The 25,056-nt window shown below is 40.0% G+C and overlaps 2 protein-coding genes across 6 annotated transcripts in view; both read right to left on the bottom strand.

Annotated features, from left to right (window-relative positions):
- Positions 1-1,384: 1,384 nt before the first annotated feature.
- stk17b (serine/threonine kinase 17b (apoptosis-inducing)) lies at positions 1,385-13,940 on the bottom strand. Of its 2 annotated transcripts, none has more exons than XM_047600972.1 (7): positions 13,427-13,940; positions 9,944-10,156; positions 8,923-9,061; positions 7,569-7,695; positions 7,106-7,154; positions 5,148-5,327; positions 1,385-4,193 (listed from the first exon to the last, which is right to left on the bottom strand). In XM_047600972.1, the coding sequence occupies exons 1-7, from the start codon at positions 13,546-13,548 to the stop codon at positions 3,938-3,940; spliced, it is 1,086 nt and encodes a 361-aa protein (XP_047456928.1). In that variant the 5' UTR covers positions 13,549-13,940; the 3' UTR covers positions 1,385-3,937. The 2 variants fall into 2 exon arrangements, with proteins under 2 accessions (XP_047456928.1, XP_047456929.1); XM_047600973.1 differs by lacking the exon at positions 1,385-4,193 and adding an exon at positions 4,558-5,049.
- Positions 13,941-14,752: 812 nt separating this feature from the next.
- Positions 14,753-25,056, bottom strand: part of hecw2a (HECT, C2 and WW domain containing E3 ubiquitin protein ligase 2a) — a 44,294-nt gene continuing 33,990 nt past the window's right edge. For all 4 annotated transcript variants that reach the window (XM_047601571.1, XM_047601573.1, XM_047601574.1 and 1 more), the window contains exons 25-30: positions 23,697-23,826; positions 23,448-23,594; positions 21,532-21,646; positions 20,507-20,592; positions 19,145-19,257; positions 14,753-17,819 (exon numbers count right to left, since the gene is read on the bottom strand). In XM_047601571.1, coding sequence (XP_047457527.1) covers positions 17,708-17,819; positions 19,145-19,257; positions 20,507-20,592; positions 21,532-21,646; positions 23,448-23,594; positions 23,697-23,826 — 703 coding nt within the window. In that variant the 3' untranslated portion in view covers positions 14,753-17,707. The remainder of the gene's footprint in view (positions 17,820-19,144; positions 19,258-20,506; positions 20,593-21,531; positions 21,647-23,447; positions 23,595-23,696; positions 23,827-25,056) is intronic.

The following is a 25,056-nucleotide window of genomic DNA, read 5'->3' as shown; positions in this document are numbered from 1 at the left end:
CCATTTTTATAACTAAGAATGTGTAGAAAAAACAAATTTAGCAAACAACAAAGCTATTTATAAATATTTCCATTAAAATGCAGGAAATGCATCAGGCGTTTTTCTACAACTATTTACAAAACTATCACGTCTCAAGTAATAATATCTAAAAGTCTCTTTGGTCACTCCATAGACTGAATTTAGTGTCACTCCCACAACTTTTCCCTCTTCCTTCGCCTTAGCAAACATTTTCCCACCAGTTGAACAGGGACGGTCGTGTTTTTGTTGGCTAGTGATCCTCGCTAACTCGCTAGCGTTTTGCTTTTCATCGTTTCTGACCAGACGCACATCAACATGACGGCGATGTTCACGTAAAAGTGTGGCGTAAATTCTTTATAATAAGTCTGGTTTTACTTTACTAATTTAAAAACCGGTACGTTAGCGCTTTCTACACAAGATTAAATGGAGCCTGCTCCATGTGACGCTGCGTCTTGCTGCTACTTCGTCTGAAATTGGTCATGTGATTTGGACCCTCGACTCCAGAGGGTTAAGCTGCATTTAAACTTTCTCAGTGAACTACGTCGAATATCGCAATATATTGCAAAATCATAAAATCGCAATAATGTATCGTATCTTGACGTCACGTGATACGTCATTATTGCGATATTATGATTTTGCGAAATATTGCAATATTCGACATAGTTCACTGAGAAAGTTTAAATGCAGCTTAAAATCCACGTTGTACATATGTACATCACATGACATCAGTGATAATTCATTGGACAAATTGAGTCAAAAAACAATATTAATCCAAATGATCCATTTCCAACTTATTGCACTTGTACAGAAGAAGTGATGGACGTGTAGACGTCATTCACGATCGTCCCAAAATTTTTTCTTTTTCTTTCAAAATCGATACCGTATCAGAAGGAAAAAGTATCACGATATATTGCCAATGTCGATATTTTTTCCCACCTCATGATTAAAAAAGGTGAAATCGTAACAGGGGAGATTAAACAGGGTTTCTGCAGAATTGAAGAAGTTAAATTTAACCCTTTATCATTTCTCTGTGTGGTTTATGTGACAGCAGCATCTTTTTGAACCAACCAAAGCTCTGAACAGTTGAGTTTGAGTAAATGCTGCATGATGTGTCAGTTTCTTCTGATTTCATTGATAAAAATGTATCGTGATATTTTTTTCCCACCCTTAGAATATTTCTGCTGTTATGTCACCAAATAATTCCCAGAAGATTAAAGCTACGTAATGTCGCTCATATAAATTCATCCATGATCATCTATGTACCCTACTTAAAAAACACACAGATCCATTTATTTTTTTATTTATTTTTTTTAGATAAACACTAGTTTGCATTCCCCCCCCTTAAGAAAGACGACGTGACACGTTCTCCGTTATTCTACCATCTTTAATGAGCTTTTCTTCAGGTTGCTTTGTGACGCTATATATTAGCCTGCAGTTGATCAGAATACAAATGGATTATGTTTTAGTCATTTCAAATGCAATCAGAATGTGTTCATATATTAAAAAAAAAAAAACAATATATATACACATGCAAAATAAAGGTACATCTCAAACATTTATTCTCTTGCTGGTTTGACTCTTAACATACAGCATCTTTCAGTCTCACTGCTGAGACAGAACTGACGGGAATGTTGACGTCAGCGGCTTCGCTTTCTGCAGACAACGAGCTCTCAGAGGAAAAAAAAAACGAAACGACACAAACCCCCGACTACTACAGCATCAGTCGTGTTCAAGTGACGGATAAACAAAGGCAGCAAAAGCCACTGCATCCATGAACGCCCCAGACTACTTACACCTTCAGACACATCATCATTTCAGCCCAGATTGAGATTATTTTCAAGACTCTTTGAAGAGGTATTACAAAAAAAAAAATAAAAAATCTGAGTTGACAGATATGTGTTTAAGATTCAAGCTTTTTTTTTTTTTTCTTATACAGTAGCAAATTATATTCCAGCTCAGCTTCACTTGCTGCTGCTGCACTCGATCTGTTAAACCGTCTCTCTGAGATGAACGTCTTTTACAGTGTTCCAGTTTCCTAGGATGACAGCACACAGATGAGAGCATCGTCTCCCGCGCACACAGAGGCCGCGGTGCCAGCCGGTGACGACGACGACAACAACAACACAAACAAACACAATGTGGTCCTATTCGGGTTTGGCACCACGACGCCGAAAGAGAGGAATGTTCCTGCTGGAGGTTCGACGAGAGATCGTGGAGCTGCCTCCTCTTTCGGCGACGTGAGATTTAGTTTCGTTACTTGAACAAAAGATCCTGGGAGAAAGTCAATAGCACCTCATGTTTCATATTCATGTACAGTGGTTCTTCTTCTTCTTCTTCTAAAACCTCACGGTCAAATCATCGTTTCAACTTTCTTACAACCCGCACATCTTAACACCCGGGGGTAAGTTTATACCCCGAGATGATTCGTTTCTAGCTCCTTCCTTAAAACCACTCATCTCCGACTCATCTTCCGTTTCCACCTCGTCTTTACTTCCCAGTTCCACCTGACGACTCACCCTTACTCACCCTCACTCACTCCCATTCTCCAAATATTCTCTCCACTGCATCACCTGCGTTTTACTACCCGTCAAAATCTTCCCCATAAGACACGTGAGCGCGTTATTTACATGGAAATATAAAGTATAAGTCCAGCACATAAATAATAATAATAATAATAACAATAATAATAATAGGCTTAATAGGAATAACATATAGAAAACCAAAGAGAATGAGCAGCGCGCCCTGAGACACAACAACAGGACCAGTTGAGCTGAGGCACCCGGACCCAGGACGACTGGAGTAGCTTTAAAATGAGACGACTGAATGGCTTTGGTGAGGCACTGACAGACACACACACACACACAAGCACTTTCAGAAATAAACCTGTGCTTATGAAGTAAGTGCTAAAGTTGTGTTTCTCCTCTGCAAGAAAAAACAAAAAAAAACAAAAAACAAAGAGGAACTTGCAGCTCGGCGAGGAAACCATCCCAGGGTGCGGCAACTGCTTTGAGTCATCGCTGCTGCTGCAACACTTTAAAGTTAATCTACCTCTTTCAGGACGTTAGGACAAAACACTAATGTGCCTTTTTACTTAATACACATGGAAGAGTTTCTGTTTATTTGAAGGCGGTTACACTGTTTAAAAATCATCTAAAAACCCCTGAGCTAAATTTAAACCCTCGACCTGTCGCACAAACGCAGGAAACAGACGTTAAGGGGGAAAAAAAAAAAAGGCCGACGTGTTGTGTGTTAAGGAATGTGATGTGCTTGTGTGCGATCCGGCCTCTCTGCTGGTCGACTGGGAAGTGGAGGCGCGGATCAGACGAGGAACGAAACCGCAGCATGTAGCATGTAGCATGTAGCCCACAGAGACCAGAATCTGCCGCTGTCCCTCTTTAACATGCAAATAAGGACACTTCCCTCCTCACTGCTCAGTGCTTATCTTGAAATGACACATTTCTGCTGAAGCACAAGTGGAACAAGTGTGGCAGGAGTTGCACACGTGCAGCTCTTCCCACCTCAAGGCAGAGATTTAAAGAAAAAAAAATAATGTATTGCATAGATTTCCCCGGACACACAAGCTTTCGTTAGCACAGGGTCAATGCAGCCCTTTGAAAAACACTTCTCAGCCATGAAAGGAATTAAATACTGGAGGTTAAACACGCTGCATTAATGGGACAATTTCCACACGTTTTAACAACAACAACAACAACAACAGATCCTTAAATTTAGCTGGTTATCTTTGGTTTGAGAGGTCGACCTTACACAGAAACAGCCTAAGTACTGGTGAGCGGTGGCAGCAGACGGTTGGTTTTCAGGAGGCTAAAAGAATGAATAAACTCAGAGGAAGACGTGCGCACAAACCCCGCCTCACTTCAACTCATTCCTCCTTTCTGACATTTTATATTTTCTTTTCTTTTTAAGAGTCACCGTCTCCAGCGGCGGGCCTCTCCTCGCCGATGCGGAACCTTTTCGCTTGAGAGTGCGGGGACTCCAGGAAGTTCTCCTTGTCCTCCAGGTTCTCGGGCGGCGCCGCCCACTTGGTGCCACAGCTCCTCTCGCGGCCGGGGCGGGAGGTGGTGGTGATGGTGGTGGAGGCGAAATCCGGGCTCAGGCAGAGCTGCTGCTGCCACAGCCACGGGTGGGTCATGCACTCTGCAGCGCTGGGACGGTCCCTAAAAACACAACATGCAACATCTTCAGCCAACACAGACCTTCAGGCTGGGTTTTTCAGGCCAAAGGCCTCCAGACTGACACCTATACCTACTACAGGTGTTCTACATTAAACCTATGGTACAGATATGAACCAGGTCCCTGATCAACGCTGCAAACACATGTAACTTCTCTTGGATTCTTTTATCTGGATGATTAAAGACATGATTAAATAGTCACGATACGATACGTATCACGATACTTCACGACACAATACATTACTGCAATATTATGATACTGCAACAGTCTACGTATATATACAAATACACGTTGTGTATATGTGCATCAGATGACATCAGTTATAATTTGAGTCAAAAAACAATATTAATTCAAATGATCCATTTCCAATTTATTGCACTTTTTCTTTTAAAATCTACATTATTCAGAACTGATATTTTATCAGAAGAAAAATGTTCATGAAGAGCATTTAATTTACTTTGGGTTTGTCCTAAATAATGTTTCTGCTAAAAAGACTGGAATGATAAGAGGCTAAAAGATCAAACCCAGATTTTTTGGTTCTATATATTATTTATTTGTTTGTCTGAAGAATGTTTCAGTTAAGACGCACACGAAGTTCGACTCGTTACTTTCAAAGTGACTAAATTTACCGTCATTTAACTATCAACTCCAGTAATGAGGAACAGAAACACGATAGGGGATCACACTTATTTTATTTTAAGGCTTAAAATTAGTATCATCATATTTTAGACTTTTAAGACTCTGCAGAAACCGTGTTTATCGTCTAAACATGAGCAGCATAAGGGGGAGTTTCATCCGGTCGTGAATGTGCTCGTTTGGCTCTTCAGTCGAGTGCAACTGCTTCAAAACAAAACATTACGTGTCAGTCAGGCCGCGTTGTGTTTACACATGTCCACTTAACTAATAAATGAATCACTTTTTCTTTTTTTGTAACTCACTCGGGGGCTTTGACCAGCAGCTTGCGGATGAAGTCCACAGCCAGCTCAGACACCTGGGAGAAGGCCTCGTTGTCGTAGTCCACGTTGACCTGGGACACGTTCAGATACGTCTCCTGTTTGTCGTCACCGGCGAACGGAGACTCACCCGTCACCAGCATGTAGGAGATAACACCCACACTCCTACAGGAACACAAACACACACACACAAGGCACAGTCAAAACAAAATGCCTTCGCCAAGGAAAACACACACACATCTACTACCAGTTTGAGCATAAAACGGATTGATTTTTATTCAGTTTGTGGAGCTGTTAGCGTGTCCTTCATCTCCAGGACAGAATGAGACATAAACTGTTAATCTGACCTTATGAAAACTGTAATTCACAAAGTGACGCACCCTCCTCCTCGCACACCTTCCTGCCTTTGTCTCTGACAACAGCCTCAAAACAGAACTTTAATTTTTCATGAAACGTGTGTTGCTGCTTTTATTTGTTCCTCATCTTGTATATTAACGGTATTTTTTTTAAATGTAGCGCTTCACGAGTCTTCTCTGAGAGAAGTGTGTCCGTGTATGTTTTGATCATTGGATTTTCTGTTCAGAAAAGGACATTAAAAAAGACCAAAGACCTTTCAGCCCTTTGGAAACTGACTCTGACGGCAAAACAAGGTTTATCATCTGCAGAAATCTCTACAGGCACGTCACAGTAATGTTATCTAGTAGCTAACTATTCCCTGACTGTGAGTTATTTTTATTTCTGCAGTCACGTCCTCGTCACTGAGACTCTTTTATTGTTTCTGTTCTGTCCTCATACGTGCTCTTACTTTGAAAACGACAACTTCTGCTCACGCAACATGTAAAAACAGGCTCTTTTTTTTGTTTTTCTTATTTTATTTTTTGTTTTTAGAAACAGAAAATCAAAAGTGAGCGTTTTTTTAAAGTTTTGTTTATCCTGTATAGACTCTAATAAAGAAAAATGCCTTGAATTTAAATTAAAATCAAATAACCGTTCATTTTTTTGTTGTTTTTTTTTTTACGCCCTTTTCTGAACGGAAAATCCAATGATGACAACACGCACGGGCCGAAGTGCTACACAAATAAAATGTACTCGTTGTTTATATGGCACGGTTCCACTCCCTCCTCCTCGTCCTCGTCATCATCCTCCTCGTGAACGCACACGTCCCTGCAGCAGTTATTCAGTTACACACCAGGTCTGAGTCACAGGTGAAGCACTTTACCTTTCTGTGCTGAACAAAGTGAATTTCTGAGCAAACAAACGTCTCTTCGGGACATTTATTGACGAGCAATGGGACGTGAACGACTTATGTAGAGCGACCAGTAGGAACGCCCAGGGCTGCGACGCTCCCTAAAATGAGCTGTGATTGGTGGAAAACTACAGACACGGCCTGATTTTTATAAAACACAGGCAGGAGGAGGCTCATAACACTTAAATTACAATATGCTAACAGGCTATTAACGAATTTGGACAAAATAACACTTAAAAAAAGAAAAAATAAAAGAAGAAGAAAGTCATTTTAAGGTGATAAAAGGTTCAACAGAATGACTCAATAAACACTAATGTTTCTGAACATGTTTCTGATTCCGAGCTGTGACTCACACACACAACGCAACAGACGAGAAACACAACAAATAAAGATGCAACACATCTTTATCTCCTCTCAAACAATAAAAAAAAGATGCAAAAAAGATGAGACTGTTTGTGTTTAACATGATATTGTTCTGTTTTTGTTTATATTTTACTCTTGCGTTTGTTTTATTCTTTTATGCTCAAGATTAATTTTAACAATAAACAATGAAGAAGGCATCAGCAGAAGTGACTCACACGGGTGTAGGTTACCACATCCAGGACTCGAACAGAGCCCTGAGGGACCTCAGAGGCCTCCTCGCCCGACGCTACACAATCTGTGACCTGAACAAACGTTGTGATAAGCGCGGACTCACCATAGGTCAGTGGCCGTCGTGATTGGCTCGTAGTTGAGGATCTCTGGGGCTTGGATGTGAAAGAAAAAGAGAAACAAACAAAGTCATTAGCTGCTGCAAGTATCTTGACTTTTGCGTAATTTCCTGTATTTCCTGACTCATGATTTTTTTTATTTCAGGTGTGTCTTCTTTTACCGTCACCTACTCAGAGCTTTCAACACAGCACAGAACAAATCAGGAAACGAATAAAGGAGCAGGGGCAGTAAAATGTACAGACTCAGAGAGGCCAGTGCTTCTAGTGAACTGTCCACAGACGATTAATTAAAGCTCATCTATGAGTAGCTGCTACTGACCTTTGCAGCACTTCCTTTTTTTTTTTTTTGACATCGTATTTAAAGATGTGTTGTGAGTGTTTAGGTGCTAACAGGGCTCAGCCTCAAACTGCCTGTTAAAATGTGGCGTCTGATGCCTTTGATCACCTTACCCACGTATTCAGGCGTGCCAAGAATCTCTCTAAGCTCTCCAACCGCGCCCAGTCTGCGTGCCAGGCCAAAGTCTACGATCTTTATGTCTCCCGGAGGGGACAGGCTGGTCAGGAGGATATTCTGTGGCTGAGAGAGAAAAAAAAAGGAGGAAACGCAGAGTGAACACGGTGTGAAAGCAGAAGTAGAAGCAGCGTACGACACAGGCGAGAACGCAACAAGTGTTTTATCGAGGCCTCTTCAAACGCCGGCTGATGAATGGCTGCGTTTAGCACAGCTGACACGATTATTTATTTAAGCGCAGATAATATATGGACTGTATGACACTGTGTAAACACCACTATTATGTGACTGCATCGTTCTCTGAAAGGGAGGCAGAGGACGGACAGTACGTGTTTGTTTGGTTGAGACCAGTGACACCACAACCAGGTCAAAAGACAAGTGTCTATGTTGAAACACACACACACATACATATATATATACTGTGGTTTATACATATATATAATGTTATACTGTCTATAGCAAGTAACAGAACCTTTCAGAAGTTAAAACAGGGTTTGAACAAGTGAAATTTAAGACTTTTTAAGACCATTACGGGTTAAATTTAAGATAGAATAACAAGGAAAACGAGAGTTTCTTTTAAAAATAACTAAATATATTGTCATTTAACTATTAGTTCAGGACGTCCCTGGCTCCACTAACAGGCCGGAGACAGAAATTAAGCCGTAATAAATGGATTAAAAGGATTTATGACTTCTAATATGCTCATATTTTAGACTTTTTAATACTTATTTATTCATTTATTAGCCTTTATTTAACCAGGTTGATCCCGTTGAGATACAAAGACCTCTGTTCCTAAGACTTAGGAAAGCTACGACAATTAAGCAACTCACACAACAACACAAATAAAATAAAGCTTAAAAAAACAACAGGACTAAGACTCTGGATTTACATTAAAACAAAGACAAATACACAATGTGATGATCCAAGTTCTTTAACTTTAAAGTTATGAGGCTTCACAACCTGTCGTGACGCTTCTGTAAAATCATTCTTTTCCTTTAAATTTCATTTTGCAGTTTATCTTTCCACTCTGTTACCATCTATGCTCTTATGCTCTTAGCTCTGGGCTTCAAAGTGAAGTGGAAATTGGAAAATAGGGTTTTGAGGAAAGAAAAAAAAAAAAAAAAAAAGGAAATGCCAAGTAGTTAGGGTTAAAGTTTGTGGTAAAGTGAGTGAAGTTTTAAATATAGATTCTCTTGGCTCCAGCTACATTCACGCATATGGTTCGTTTCGTGTGTGTGTGTGTGTGTGTGTGTGTGTGTGTGTGTGTGTGTGTGTGTGTGTGTGTGTGGAGACCTTCAGGTCTAAGTGGACCAGGTGGAGGAGGTGGAGGTGGTGGACGCCCTCCAGCGTTTGCCGGATCAGGCGGGTGATCTGGGACTCGGGCAGCAGCTCCTCAGACATGCAGTGGTCAAATATCTCCCCACCCGCAGCGCTGGTTAAAAGAGGAAACACAAGAAGAACACACTCTAAAGCGCACAAATACGCACACGGGACACGGTTTGCATACAGGCCGAGGCTTGTGAAATACACCCAGGACTCAGACGCAGTCTGTACGCGCTGCACTTTCCACAGGAGACAGGAGATAGGAACAGACAGGAGGAGTTTTAGTGTCTGCATGTCTTGACTAAGCACATGAGAATTAAACTGTGTCAGGACTGAGCTGCGTTCTTTTCACCTTATTCAGGCTTTTAATTTGGTATTTCTCCTGGAGGCCAGAGATCAGCAGCGAGGGATTAGAGTAACACCGACAGGTATTAAAGGTGTGGAGAGAAACTCTGAGTAGTTTCACAAGAAGGGAAACATTGTCAGTGGTGATCTTGGCCTCACACGTAGTTTCAGATAAAAAGATCATCTAACATTTAACACGACAGAGCAACACGTGAAGTCAGAGATGATGTTGGTTCATCATCTGAAGCAGCTTTAGTGTTCTGACAAATCCTGACGGACCTGTTATGAAGAATGGTGTCACTTAAACAACAACACAAAAAATCCTAACGTGGCAGCTCCTCCAGACAAGACAAACAGGACTTTGCCCTCATGCCAGTATTTACAGGCTCACGCTGCTGCACGTTAGCGGCAGAGTGAAGGTGGAGTGAGACGTTTCATTTATTTATTTAGTTTTTCCTGTAAATCCTGTAAATAGCGTAAGTGGCTCGTAGAAACACGACACTGCTCAGAGATGAAGATGGAGCCTCCATTGTTTACTTGCTGCCTTAGACGTGTGTGGTGATGAATTTTAGGGGCTAAGGAATCGATTACTCATTATAGAGACTAATTAAACAAAACCAATCACATATTAAATGCTTGAACTCACTACTCCAGCACGAGGACGATGTCGTGGTCCGTCTCGTAGGCCGCGTGCAGGTTGACCACCCTGGCGTTGTTTCGAGCCATCTCCAGAACGGCCATCTCATGGATGACCTCGGCCCGGCAGTCACGACCTCTCCTCCTCTTCCGAAGGAACTTGGCCGCAAACACTTTCCCTGTGGCCTTCTCCACGCAGTGTTTAACCACCGCAAACTTCCCCCTACGAGGAACAAAAGAGGAGAAATGCTGACTGATAAACTGGAGCACAGCAGAATCTATAGTGATGAATGTCGGGCAGAAGATGCACAGATTTTACAGATGATTGTTGTGTTTCTATCTTTTATTAAAATACTGTTTTAGCAGCTTTCATTTCATTCATAAACCACTTAAAGACTCTTTTATTTAAACAGACCTTTGGTAAATTGTAATTTAATGTCTGTTTTTAATCTGGGTTTCATTCTTCTTATGTTTTTTGTATCGAACGTACTTTGTTTTTATCTGTCTTTTTACTATTTTATCGTGAGGCACTTTGTGGTTTATTACCTGCGAAACGTGCTACACAAATAAAGTTTACTTAATTATTTACTTACTACGCTGCATATACGTTTTTATTTGCATACCTGAGGATTTGTTGGAAAAAGATTGACCTATTTATTTTTATACTTTCATTTACATGTGAACCTGACATCTGAGTATTATTCTTTAACCTATTTATTTATTTATTGTATTTATATGCTTTTACAACTGTTCGTTTAAATAGCTACTTTCAATAAAACTACTTGTTTACCATGTTTGACTTTGACTGAACATTCAGGTCACTTTGCAGAGAATAAACATCGATGTTAAGCCTAAATATATGAAGATATGCCTTCGTTCAGGTCTGTGTTTTGAGCTCATCTCCTTGGTTTCAACGGGACGAGAAGGAAATAGTTAGAAATCAAACCGTTATCAGTCCCTTTACAGGGAAACGTTTTATTATTCAGCTGAATATGAAGTAACAGCTGACAGCAGACAAATGTAATCGTCTCCATATCTAAGACGATATGGAGACTCCACCTCAGTGTATGGAACCACAAAAACACTATTATTACATATATATCATTTAATCATGTTATGATTATTAAAAAAAAGAACTCAATCACCTGTAAAATAAAGATTGGGGGATTATGTGAGTGAAAATTAAAGTCTTTCTAACCTTTTGTCTCTAATCGGAGTCAAACTTTGGTTCATATTCTTATACATTTTTATACATTTTTTAATGTTGGTTTTATTTTTAGCTAATTTAATATATTGCATTGAACGATGTCCACAAATAAAACATGTTATCAAGTCAAATCCAAGTTTATTTCTATAGTAACAACCTGAGTCGACCAATGTGACCAACGTTTCTGATTCTTAATCAGAAACTCGTCGTTCTTTTCCCAGTTAGTTTCTACTGTGCAACCAGATACTGTCTAGTTGTTGGCTTCCATTTTTTTTTTGCATGTGTGTGTGTTTTGTCTTCAAACTTCTGCCGACAAGAGGGAATTTGAGGCTTAGAGAAAAGCTGCAAAACACACACCAACCAGGCATAACATTATGACCACCCAGGTCTCCCTTGTGCCTCCAGAACATTTCTGACTCATCAGACACGGTTTTCATGTTTGTTTGTTTGTTGTTTCATGTGTTTTTGTGTGTGTGTGTGTGTCCGAAAGTTTCCCAGCAGAACATTGAACTGTCACAAGATGAGCCTCCTCATTTCTAAAATATACGTATCAGTTCAGTCTCAGTCTGTAAAATAAGACAGAAACTGTGACTGTGTCGTTATTCTAGTGAGTTCACACTTTATAACTAAATTACTACAAAACTCGGGGCCAAGTTTATAAGTAAAACGTTTGCAGCTTAACGCAAACACCCTCATCGTGTCGTGTTATTTAAATAGTCACCTCAGAACTTCCTGTTTTTAATAAGTCACAAACAAAATACGTGAACAGAAGTAGCTGGTGTCATTTCTTCTTTTTTAAAGTCTGGTTTGCACATGTGTTCGCTTCCTTCCTTCTGCCGAGTATTGCAGTACTGAAACACATCTACTTCAAACACACCTCAGAGGGATGTGATCATCCACCATCAGTGGTTACCATGACATGTAAACACATGACAACGGTCCACACGGTACCACGAGTCAGTCAGTCAGTAAATCAGCCAACAAGTCCATCTATCTATCTATCTATCTATCTATCTATCTATCTGTCTATCTATCTATCTATCTATCTATCTATCTATCTATCTATCTATCTATCTATCTATCTATCTGTCTGTCTGTCTATCTATCTATCTATCTATCTATCTATCTATCTATCTATCTGTGCATTATTAAAACCAGATGTAATGAACGAGAAATGCTGACACACGAATGATAAAACGTGACACGATGGAAAAACTAGGGCACTGAAATACTTTTTCACAGAAGTTTTACTCCATTATTATTAAAAGATTACTGGTAAATTACAAAACTGCCTTTATTTTCACCAAATGTTGAGACTATCACTACACGATAAGATGAAAACATGGGCAGTAAAGCAATAATGTATATTTTGCTCACTCATACGTACATAGGTTGTCATGTATATATTTTATACTGTATCATACTATTTATTCTACACACATACCTGTACTTTACGTTGCTCTGTACTTGTACATGTGTAATGACAATAAAACAGGAATCTTATCTAATGTAAGCATTTCTAATAACCTCTGGACTTTAAAGTCCTCCATCTAGACTGAATAACATTAAGTATAACTCCATTATTACTAAAATATTACTAGTACATTACAGAATTCACCAAATATTTAGACTTTCACTGCACGTTAAGCATAAAAACACTGTATTTAACATGCAGTGAAGCAATACTGTAGCAATATCATATATTTGCTCACTCATCTGGTTTTCATCTGGAAATATTGTCCATATGCTCATAATAATATATTTTAAACTATTTATTCTACACACATACCTGTACTTTACGTTGCTCTGTACGTGTTCATGTGTAATGACAATAAAACAGGAATCTTATCTAATGTAAGCATTTCTAAGAGTCTCTGGACTCCAAGGTCCAGTTTTATTCCATTATTATTAAAAGATCACTGGTATATTTCAGAATCTGCCTTTATTTTCACCAGAAAACTTTACACCATCACTACATGTGAAGCTGAAAGAGTTTTATCCATTTTTTAGTTTATTTCAAACAGACAAAATGAACCTAAATAACTCTTATAAATAAGTTTCACTGAATTATATTAAGTTTTACTCCATTATTATTAACAGATTACTGATAAATTGACTTTATTTCCGTTTTTTTCTCACGTTAACCTCAATGCGTTTAATGTATTTCACATGCAGTTAATGTATAATTAAAATACTCCTCTAGTTTGACTGAATAACCTCCTTCAGACAACTTTTAACCACAAACACAAACAAACAAGCTGCAGCCACATGTGTTTACTGACTCACCTTCCCAACTCTCCGGTTATTTCATAAACATTTTCCATCGGTTCTGTGCTGATCGGAGTCTGAATCTCTCCCAGCAAAGCGGACGAGAGTCCGCTGCGACTGTCAAGCCGCCTCCGAGACATCTTCGTCCCTTTCCTGGTTCGTCCTGCCTTCAGAAAATCCCAGTGCACTGGAAGAGACGGTCGAGAGAGGCTAAAAAAAAAAAAAAAAAAAAAAACCCTCGACCAGCTTCACATTAGTTCTGTGTTATTGTTAACTGAAGCCGGCTAGCAGGTTAGCTCCGTTAGCTCGACGTCAATGTCGAGAGGGGTTGGAAAAGTGACTTAAAGCTGTTTTCCTCCTCGGCTCCGCTAACTACGGCCTAAGCTACGCGTGCGGGCGACTCCTAAAACGAGACTACCCGAACCTGCCGGTGACTCTCGGCTACTTTAGGAAGTTTATCCGGAGAGTTTTGGGTCATTTCGCTACATCCCTCTGGTTTGACACTTTTGCGACACGTCACTGCTTCGCGCATGCGCACCGGCGTCACAGTTTCCGGTTTATTTGACGGTGGAAAGTTTGAACTATAATGGACTTATTATTATTATTATTATTATTATTATTATTATTATTATTATTATTATTATTATTATATGACGTTTTGGACTTATTACACGGATGTGTCCATTTTTTCCTTTTATTTTATTTTTTTTAATTGACATCTAAGTTAATCATTCTTCACATTTTTGAAACGGTAAATCGAAAAGATACAAATAAACTGTAAGATTTAAATTGCCTAAATTCCCCCATTTGATTAGATAGATAGATCAATCAATACGGCATATACATCCATAATTATTATAATGACTAATTAAATGATACTTGTTTTTATGCATGACCTAAATTAGAAGTGTAACTCCTGTAAAGTGTAACAAATATCAACTACATTTAATCTTTCTATGATATGATTTCCATATATGTGTATATATATATATATATATATATATATATTCCCATTTTTAACATTTCATATCTTTATTTTGTCAGTAAACAGTTTCTACGTGAATCCATCCACTATGAACATCTGGTGAAGCATCTGCACTGAGCCACGTACAGACTCTGTATTTAAAGCAGCTTTTTAACATCATGCGGTCACACATGAATAAGGACAATATATATTATACTAATATATTCCTCTACCTATTTATCTTTATTTATTTTATGTCTCTGTCTGGAAAAGTATAGGTTTAAAGGAAAGTTTTTTCATTACATTTAGTTATTTAAAAATTAAAACTCCCGCAAAAGATTAATAAAGATCATATATATGTAATAATAAAAAAATAATAATCATTTGTTATCTTTTATTACAATCATTGGAGTGAAATGGAGACACACATACAGGAGCTTTGCATAGAGTGGAATTCTGAAAACTGGATCCGGGTCCGGTCAGAAATGCACTAGGAAGGACGAGAGGTGCAGCTCTCCCCGTTGGGATGTGAAGCAGTCTTACCAGTCCTCTGCACCGGAAAAGCCTCATCACGGTGAATGTCAATCTGACCAAGTGTTGTAGATCCTAACGTGAAGCGTCACAAATCTGACCCTCGAGGAAAAACATGAGTTGATGCTCTGTAAAGATTTGGCAGAAGCCAGAAGTGGGATGTGTGTTTGAAAGACTGAAGAAATAGAGAGCAGGCCTAATGGTTGACTTTGCAAGCCCCAAACCTTTGGTACATTCGGTGCAAAATATATATTTATACACACAACAGGACGGACGTACATATACATTTATATACAAAGAGACAAACAGGACTGCACACATGGTACACGCACATGTGTTCTCACGTTTTCACAAAATCAAAACAGCCCTATTGGTTCGTCGCTCGGTCGTAAGCGATGAACCATAACCACCGACCTATTACTAAGATAGGCAGACACGCACGTGTGAAAGTAACATTTTTAGAAACATGCTGCCAAGATACTCGCCGTTACACTGCCGTAGAGAAAACAAACTATCGCATTCACACATTGTCCGTTTCCTAAAGCACCTGTTTCCTTCACCTTGTTCCCGTGAGCTTCACACTCAAGACAGCGTCGGGTGAGTATAAGGCCGCATGCCCACAACCAAAGTGACACGACTCAACCAGCTCCCTCACCCCTTCGTCTGAATGGATAGCGATATCCTCATGCAAAAAAAGCTAGTAAGGACAGTGTGTTGCACTATTTTTCAGCATGCAATATCAAGCTATAACACAACGCCACCTAGGAGTTTCTGCCGGGCGCAGCTCACGGAGCTGACCGGGGAGATCCTGCATGCATTTTATTGGGCTGGGATGAGAAAGTCCGCCTCCATGTGGGGCTCTCTACAACTATTCCAGCCCCTGTGGTCTAGCTCCAACAGGACTCTGTACAATAGGTGTAATCGTGCATGCACCTCGTAGAAAATGAGTTTGTGTGTGTGTGTGTGTGTTTATTTTTATGTGAGATAGTGTTTGAGAGACGGCGTAAACTGGTCCTCGGGGGGTTTTGGGGTGTGCACTTAAAAGTAAAAAGAAATATTTTATCACATGCTTGTGAGACAAAACTATTGTCTGGCATTGGTCTTTTATGCCACTAGTTCTAAAGTACAGTATCCGTACGGCCCTAGAGGCCGGTGCGTCGTCGTCACCCCTGGTCAGGCTCTTCAGTAAAGACAAAAAAATCACTGGTTCTTTGATTCAACGCTGATAAAACTCACACTGCCCCCTTGTGGTGATGTCTCGTTTTTTAAACTGCAACTCGTATCCTGTGGTTTCACCATCTTTGATTTGTCAGATACATGAGTCACGTGACGTTTTTTTTTTTTTTTACTAAGAAATAAAGCTTCACTTATAAAATTTCACTTCATGGTCAGGAAACCTAAGAGGCACTAAAAACATCCTACCGCTGCACCCCGACGAAGCTCCAGGGCGACACCAGGCGCGTGTCTCCGAGCTAACGAGGCCTAATCCAGTTCCAACAATAAGTGGAAGCGTCACTTCGCTCCTCGAGCGACCCAGTCACATTCCATCTCCCGCCCCCTCCGCTTCAAACGTCCCACATTCAGCTTCCTCTTCAGCTCGCGTGAGATTTTTTTTTTCTCAGGGGCCGAACAGTCGCTCGAGGTTCATACATTCAGTCACTTAGTTTTGGTACATTCATCACTTTCACTGGGTAGGAGGCGGCTTCGTCGGTGTGTGTCATAGTGAAGAGCAGGCGTCATCTGTCTACGAGACAAAGTGCATCTGTCGCTCATAAGAAATGTATGGAACGGTGTGAAAGACAGGAGCCCTGCCTTTCTGTGTCTGTATACGAAAGCGCGTCACACTGGTCGACCTTGTTGTGTGTTGAGTACACACACGGACACTACGCTCCTCACATGTGTCGTGACCTTTTTTGAGCTCATGTCTGTCGCAGGATTGGAAGTAACAGTCCTGACCGGGTCCTGCAGCCTTTTTATCGCGATCGGATCATAAATATCACAGATGGCGTGTGAGTCGGTTTGCGACTTGTTCAGGAATCAAAACTGTGAAAACTAGTGTATTTTTTTTTTTTTTGTTGTTTTTTTTCAGTCTTTGAATAATGGATCTGTATTTGTGCACATCAGTGTTTCCCCCCTTTCACTTAACAGGAAGGGAGGACCAGCCAACATCCAACATCACAACTTACCGTGCAATAATAAAAAAAAATAATAATAATAATAATCTTGGGGTTGGGGGGGAAACACTGGTTTGCTATTGAAATACAAAGACGCACGTGTGTTTGTGCAAAGGTGATGAGTGAGTGTATCATAGTTTATAATACTGCAGCCCCAGTGTGGGACAGACACAGTTTCGAGGTCCGGAGAGGGAAAGGGAGCTTGGTGGTTTTTGAGCAGCTATCTTTGAGGTGCAGGTTGGAGGAAAGGAGGGGAGGAAAGGAAAGGAGGGGAGGAGAGGAGGGGGGAGGGTGGGTCGCTAGAAATCCAGTAACCAAGGCCATTGACTAAAGAAATAAAGCACACATGTGTCTCAGTGAACAAATGTTACATATCGTACTGCGCACGTTTTCAAATCGCTTTCCGATCGTCTGTCTTTGAAATGAGAGGGAAAGGCAGAGAATCGGAATAAAGAGCTGAGTGATGTAAAGCCATTCGGAAAAAAACAAAAACAAAAAAAAAAAAAAACAGCAGAGTTCTCCACGGGTGGGGGTTAGTTGCCTTTTTGAGGATATTAGTTTTATGTTCCACGTCTCTCCTCAGTGAGAAACACGGGTTTTCCAACATGGATCCGTCCCGGGCGTCTGAGGTTACTCCAAACCGAAGGTGCTCGTCTCCTCCACGGCCGTCACCAGCTTCTCGTAGAGCATGGAGAAGGACGGGTAGGGCGGGAGGTCCAGGCGATTAAAGCAAGTGTGAGCCCTTTGGAGACAAACACACAGAGAGAGAGATGGGATGGGATGGAAGCTGAGTTGACTCATCTGGTACTTTATTGTTCCTGTCAAATAAAAAGCTCATTCAAAATGGAAATGATTCAAAAGCATCACATGAATGTTGCATACTGTATGTAGAGTTTCCCTGTCACCATCTTCTAGTGTAATTTTAACATCTGGCTTCGATGGCAGTGATGGGCCGTCTCTGCTTGCCTAAATAATATCTGACTAGTAAATAATTCCAGTTGTTCTGTTTGCTCCCTTTCATAACTTTTCCTCTGGTGGCGCTGCTTTCAAACGTGTATGTTCATATAAAAGTGTTTATCCAATCACATTTCAGCCATCACTTGTTGCTAGGGTCAAAGAATTCTGCCTGGAGTCCTTCGGAATCAGTTCTGCAGCATAAAATAATCAGACTGTTGTTGCTTTAACCAATCAGATTTTGAGCTGAGGATAGCAGGACCTGTCAGACTGTTTATCACATTATAATTTACATATAATTACTAAGACGCTGATGATTTTGTAAACAAATATGTGTGAGGTTCATGAAATAAAATTATGCTTAGTTTTTTTTTTGCACTGAAATTTCAATGTGTCTCACTAACAGCCATTAGCAGCGCTGCTAGAGACGCAATGCATGATGGGATATCCACCACCCGTTGCAGTGCTTCATGGGAAATTTTGAGTCTGATATGTAGGACATAGTATTTGATCACTAAGGATTCGGACACCACTACAAAATGGTGATTTTTCGTCCCACAATGGCTGAAGGAGGAGAAGAAATATCTCGTTGAAGATTTATTATCAAAGCCATTTTCGAGACAGACTTTTCAAGAAAAGATGGACATCGTTAAGAAAGAACGGGCAACTACAGGAAAGGATTCATCAGCCACTTTCAGGCCACTAACTAGGAGCAGTCCTGGATCACAGGCTCAGAGGAAAACTCTAAAAAGTTTCTTAAGTTCTGGTGAGTAACATGAATTATATTTACATCTTTTACGTATCTTTTTGCCATTTTATTGGATCGACATTGATGCTTCTGCTGGATTTGACGAAGGAGACTTAGCAGACTTTTACTGCGTTTCTGTATGATGTTGATGGTTTTGTATTAAGCTGGAGGACGTTGAAGGCCTAAAGGTGGAAAATGCACGACCCACCACTGCGTCTAGGCGAGTCCACTGCACAGTGACTGTGACTACACAGCTGAATTACACTAAAAATGTGTTGGGTTGTGTTGTGTTGGAGATTTTGGGCTGACGTCAAGACAAATCATTCACTGATATAAATATAACAGGACACCACATCACATCGTACCTGGGTAAGGAGGTGATTTTTCCCCACTTCTCCACACAGAATCTCCGGGGTCCGTTACTGCCCCGCAGGGAGGCGAAGCCCTCGTAGGGAATACTGGAGGTTCCTGTCACAAACTACAGACAGAGGAAAGTACAGCATGACAACCTCTCAATATGATGTAAAGTCATTTTCATCTTTAATACTTAACTTAATTCATAACACTATTTTATTGACAGACTCAAAAAATTATCTACTTTATTTATTTATTGTTATTTTAGACTTTATTTCAAACATGTTAAAATAACAAAACAACAAAATAAACAACATCAATATGACAAAATGACAAAACAGCACATTTTCTGCTGGACATGTGGCTGTTTTGCTGCTTGAAGAGGGAGAGGAAAACTAAAGAAAAACCCCATAACCATAACTACCAAAGGAAACAGGATGAATAGTGAATGTAACGGACAAAACAACAGCAAAATTAGAACTTATTTCTTATTTCTTTTAATCCCATATGTTCCTCCATCTTGTTCAGGTTAATGTCTTTAAATCAGTCTTTCAGTTCACTCAGTTTTGCACGTTTTAATGTGTTTACAATAGTTATTCCATAACCTTTTTCGTGACATTGCACAGCTTGAATTATCAACAGCTCGTTCGCATTTTGCTAAAACAACAAATATTAACTTCAGGTCAAAGCTAGAAAATTAGTGCTTTCTGTAAAACATCTGTATCCAAGTGCTTTATGAACTTCACTTTCTTAACTTCTTCACTTATTTCTCTTTTCTTAACTTTAATGTTTTTACCTGCACAATGTGCACATACATGAACTGCTTTATTTGCACCTCCCTGCTTTATTTAATGCTTACATACAGTATGTATATATAGTTATATAGTTATGTATATCTTCCTATTTCTGCAGATATTATCATGGGTGATGGAAGAAACCAGGACTTCTTTTTCTTCTCACTTTCTCTTCTCTGTCTCTGAAATTATTCTGATGTAACTCAGTCACAGTCATGATCAGGAACGGGAAGATCATATTCTTTCTACTCATGTATGTGTTATACAATTATTAATTATATTTTATTTAGTTTTGTTTTTTCTTCTTAATTCATCTAAGTTTTGTGCCTTTGTTTTGGTGTTGGTGGTGTTTGGTTAGTTTCTAGTTATATATTCTGCCTTGATGTCTTTAGTGATAATGTTTGTGAGAGCTAAGGGGTAATTGGGATTATATAGATACTGTGTCATATTATAAGAAAAATCCTTGAATAAAAAAATTGATGGAAAACTGTAACGGTAGAGAAATCATGAAAGTGCATTTTCTTCCTGACAGCGTGACGAAGTGAAGGGGACCGTCCACACGGGGGCGACCTGCCTCACCTGCAGCAGCCTCAGCCTCTGCTCGTTGTTGAATCTCTCCACCGCCGCCCAGAACCAGCGAATCACGATGTGGTTGTCATGGTAACCTGGAGGGGAGCCGATAGATGACGGCGATGGTGAAGGTGCATGAGTCAGATGAATAACAAATCAGGTCTCCATCCCCTGTTCCTCTCCTCCACCTTCTCCTCCTCCTCCACCTCCTCCACCTCCTCCTCCACCTCCTCCTCCTCCTCCTCCTCCTCCTCCTCTCTTGTGATTTCTGAACGGGGTTCCGCTGTTTAATGTTTAATGGACGGCGCGGTTTGCTCCGTCTCAGTCGATTCCTCTATTAAAAGAGCCTCACACTGAGTCGAGGCCGGTTGTCAGATTCAGTTCCCTCGTCTCCTAACTTGCTGGCGGCTTTTCAACTTTATTGGCCAGAGCCTTAAAAAGCCTTTTAATGTGATCTCTTATAAATGCTCTGGATGCTGGCAATTCTCACAGCTACTGCACAGAACGTTTATTACAGTCACTAAACTAACCCTGAATACATAAGTTATAATATAAGTTATTATATAGAAGGTAATTAAAATAATAATGCAGACGAATTTAATATAAAATGGCCAGAATACGAGTTTAAATATATAATTATATATGATCACTTAAATACGATCATAAATTAATTTCCCTTCACTCCATAGTGTCAGATAGATCGAGCCCCTTCAGTGCGTCCTTATCCAATCCACTCAACTTGTGTTGAGGCGAAATATATAAAATATTTGTCATGTGTAATCAACTAACTAAAAGTCATTCAACCACCAGAAACGTCTATAAGTTGATGATGCACAGACCCAGATGTTTTGGCCTTTGGTTCCTAGTAAGAGTCATTTCTAAAACTGACCACAGGAGACTTTGTGTGGAGGAAGGCGTCTAATCATCCAGGTTAATTAGCAACATACTTGCAGCTTCAAGTTGTGAATAAACATTCATGGGAGAATATTGTGTCTTATTTGTTTGTCTCACGTAGCTGTCAGCGCGCTACGTACCTCCTCTGTACTCCGTGTTGTTCCTCCAGTCTGCCAGGTCGATCTCCGCAGTGCCTGCAATAACCAGCTCCAGCTCCCTGGCATCGAACACAGACACCAGCCGCACGTCCACCACCTCATAAACAAACACACACAGATGTAACTGGATGAAACGGACGAGCGTGTGGTACGGACTATTTATTTATCGCATGGTTCGGAGACAACAGAAAGAGCAAGTAACAGTTAGTTTACTTTACTTTACAGTTTATTTACAGTAAATTTGGTTCAGAAAAACAAGGTGCATCGCGTCCTCTGGTTGGATTTATACCATTTATTCAAACGCACGATTAAAAAGCTCAGCAGATTCTAATCCACTCTGGGTTCACGGTGTCGTAGTTAGTTCATTCTTTGTGTCCGTATTAAATGACAGAGCTGAACTGTCATTAGACTTTTAAGAACTGGAATTTATTTCAATTACACGGTGACAGACTATTAGAGTATTAAGTGAAATATACTGTGGCACCAGTTGCTTGTTCATCTGCTGCAGATACCAGATGTCGGTGGGAGCTGCACCTCAGCTGTCATGGAGCCGTTATGTGCTACGAGAGCTAAATGCTACTGGCTCTTCCTGGACGCACTCGTGGCCTTTTAAATTACAGGCTCACGATTTTCTTACAATATGAATCATACGAAGCAGCTTGTCATCTTTAATAATTTCTCCCGGTTACACTGGCCATAAAAAAAGATCCATTTACAGTAAAGACTGGACACGGCAAGTACATGAGAAGTGATCTTTAAATTCATAAGGCTGAATATTTAGAAGACACCAGTTTATTTTTAAGGTCACAACTAGACACTAAAATGTCTCTATATCTCATGTAAATCGTACATTTTGTGTAATTTTTTACTTCATTCTACCTCATTTTTATTCTTATTTTATTCTTATTCCTTTGTTGTAATGCAGTGTTTATTATTTATATAGAATTTTGCAAACATGGAAAAACGCACAGCACCATGAAATACAACAATAACCCCCCCACCCACTCGTCCCCTGACCAACACGTTGCCTTCAAGGCTAAATAACAGGTGTCAGCTGAGACACAGCTTAAAACTCACAATGTGCAAAAACAACGATAGCAATGGAACAAAGTTATAACAAAGAAAAGAAAAACAGGTCACACGTCTATTTGCATCGTAACTTTTCCACCATTTCTATTCCAGTTAATCAGCTGTTGACAGATGCTGCCTTAGCGCTGTTTACTGCTGCTGAGGAAAGTTCTAGATACACAATGTTTGATTAGTGTGTATAACCAGTGTTTAAGTGAAAGGTCACGAGGTGGAACTTATTCTTATTCTTATGTCCACGTCTTCTTCACACATGTTCTTTCTTATCTCGTGACTCTTGGACAAAATAATTTCCCTGCAGATATTAAGCAAACTGATCTTGAATTGAAACAAATAATGTACAGGGTTTAAAATAATTCATTACCACCTATGATCCAAAAACGTTTTAGAGATGAAGTTGGGGGAAATAAATTGAGAGGAAATTTTCACAGCTCACACAGAAGAATGAAAAACGGTTGTGTTTCAGTTATGGAAAAAAAGTAAAGCAAAAAAGTAAAAATAAAAATGTATAATAGTCAGTAGATACATGGATGAAACAAATTAAGAATTACTACCTCGCCTTGTTGGTTGTTATTGTTTTGTTGTTGTTGTCATGTTTTTTTGTTAGATACTAATGTTGTGGCGTAGAAACTGTTTTTTTAAAACATGGAAGCATTTACGTTAAATAATTCAAATATATCTCATGTTTCTTTCTTCTATTTTTTTTTTACACTTTTCTTTTGAATATATTCAGAATAAATAAAGCTCAGCCAATCAATCAATCATACATCCAGTATGAATGTGAAGTAGGACCAGGTTTGTTTGTGCTGTACCTCGTAGAAACCTCGGACCAGACTCTCCGTCTGCTGGGCCACTCCTCTCTCTATCCGCCACTTCACCATTCGCTCGATGTACTCCTTCTTGTTCTTCTCTGACACAGGGATCCCGGCCCCGCCCGGCTTCAGCTCTCTCTCCGTAATCTGCACAATCACGGGCAGACAGGGCGCATGCGATTTAAATGCAGATGCAGCTTTTAGCTCTGAGACGCTGCAGAACGAACGGACTGAACGGACTGAACAGACCTGCCCAAACACCTCCTCGTTGACCGTGAAGGTGAGGTCCAGCATGTCTTCGATGTCGTTGTCCTTCATCCACTGCAGGCTCTGGTGAAACTCCTCGTCCAGAAACTCCAGGTCGCTCAGGTCGCAGGGTCTGAACCGACGGAGGGTTTGACAGGGGTCAACAACCTGTTGATGGGCTGATCCTCCCCATAAAACCACGTCGTAAGCGCTGAGGTCGGAGGTTAATTAGCCAAAGCGCCAGATAGCAGGCGAGAAAATAGTGTTTGCTCAGATTTATTACGCATTAGGATGAAGCCCCTGCAGATTTACTGTGTCAGCTTTGACAGGGTTGAGATGTTTACCAAGACACACTGGCGATAAATAAAAGGACGAAGAAATACAAGGCGCTGAAAGGCACATTCTGCAAATCTGAACTTCGTGACCTCCATACTTTTGATTTTCAGAGTAAGTACACATGATCTAGGATAATACAACAGATTTAAACAGCTAATCTGCCACTTCATCAGGTAAACCCGGTCCACTGGCTAATCACTTAATACTTCCTGGCATGTAGAGGGTGAGGTAATTAGACACTGTGGAAATATGACACCATTTAGGAAGAGGTACAAAGACGAGATTAATTACAGTTTAGAGAACTTTAAATATTACTGTTGTTAGTGTTAATGTTATTATTATTATTAGCAGAGCTGGAGGAAAACTTTGAATAATGACATATTAATACTGACGGAGGGATGGGTGTATTTTAAGCTACGTAGCATTAGCATAAGCATCTTTAGTTTCCTGTCTTTTGCTTCTTTTCAGTTGCAGATGCATTTCTTTCCTTCTGAATGTAAATTAAACTAAACTAAACTAAAACTGAATGTAGTCTTGTAATTAGAAGAAATGTGATTTTATAAATGTCTGTCATGGATTCTGGTGTCATCATCATCATCATCATCATCATGATGCACCGTACCAGATTATAGGTAAACAGAGGGAAGCTAATAGCAGCTAAGTTGTAAAATGAATTTAAATAAAGGTGAAGAGCTGTTGTGTGATTGACTGAACCATCACCGTGTTTTTGTCACTCAGGGGGGCGTGGCCCCGGGCGTCAGTGATGCCAATGCATATCCTCTATTAATGCTAATTATAATATTATAATAATGAAAATACAGTAACAAAACAATGTGAGTATATTCAGAAAAAGCTGAGACCATAGACAGTATAAATCGTGAACAGATCATCAAAGGTGAAGCTAAAGCTAGTAGAGCTCCCCCTGGTGGCTGGAGGCTGCAGTGTTGGTCATAAGCCCCACCCCCTCCATGTTAGTGGGCGGGGCTTAAAAACTAAGATACAGATATTTTCGAGGATGGTTTCTATC

This window comes from Mugil cephalus, chromosome 12 (genome assembly GCF_022458985.1).
Source record: "Mugil cephalus isolate CIBA_MC_2020 chromosome 12, CIBA_Mcephalus_1.1, whole genome shotgun sequence".
In the NCBI taxonomy this organism is placed as follows: Eukaryota; Metazoa; Chordata; class Actinopteri; order Mugiliformes; family Mugilidae; genus Mugil; species Mugil cephalus.
This window is presented reverse-complemented; position numbering and strand designations above follow the sequence as displayed.

Bases quoted from the DNA above. Each gene is read 5' to 3' on its own strand.
- stk17b (XM_047600972.1), bottom strand. From the start codon at position 13,548: ATGTCTCGGAGGCGGCTTGACAGTCGCAGCGGACTCTCGTCCGCTTTG. The intron at 7,155-7,568 runs GTAAGGTGATCA...TTCACATCCAAG, and splicing joins TGGCACGCCTGAATACGTGG to CCCCAGAGATCCTCAACTAC. The intron at 5,328-7,105 runs GTGAGTCCGCGC...GTGTTCCTGTAG, and splicing joins ACGACGGCCACTGACCTATG to GAGTGTGGGTGTTATCTCCT.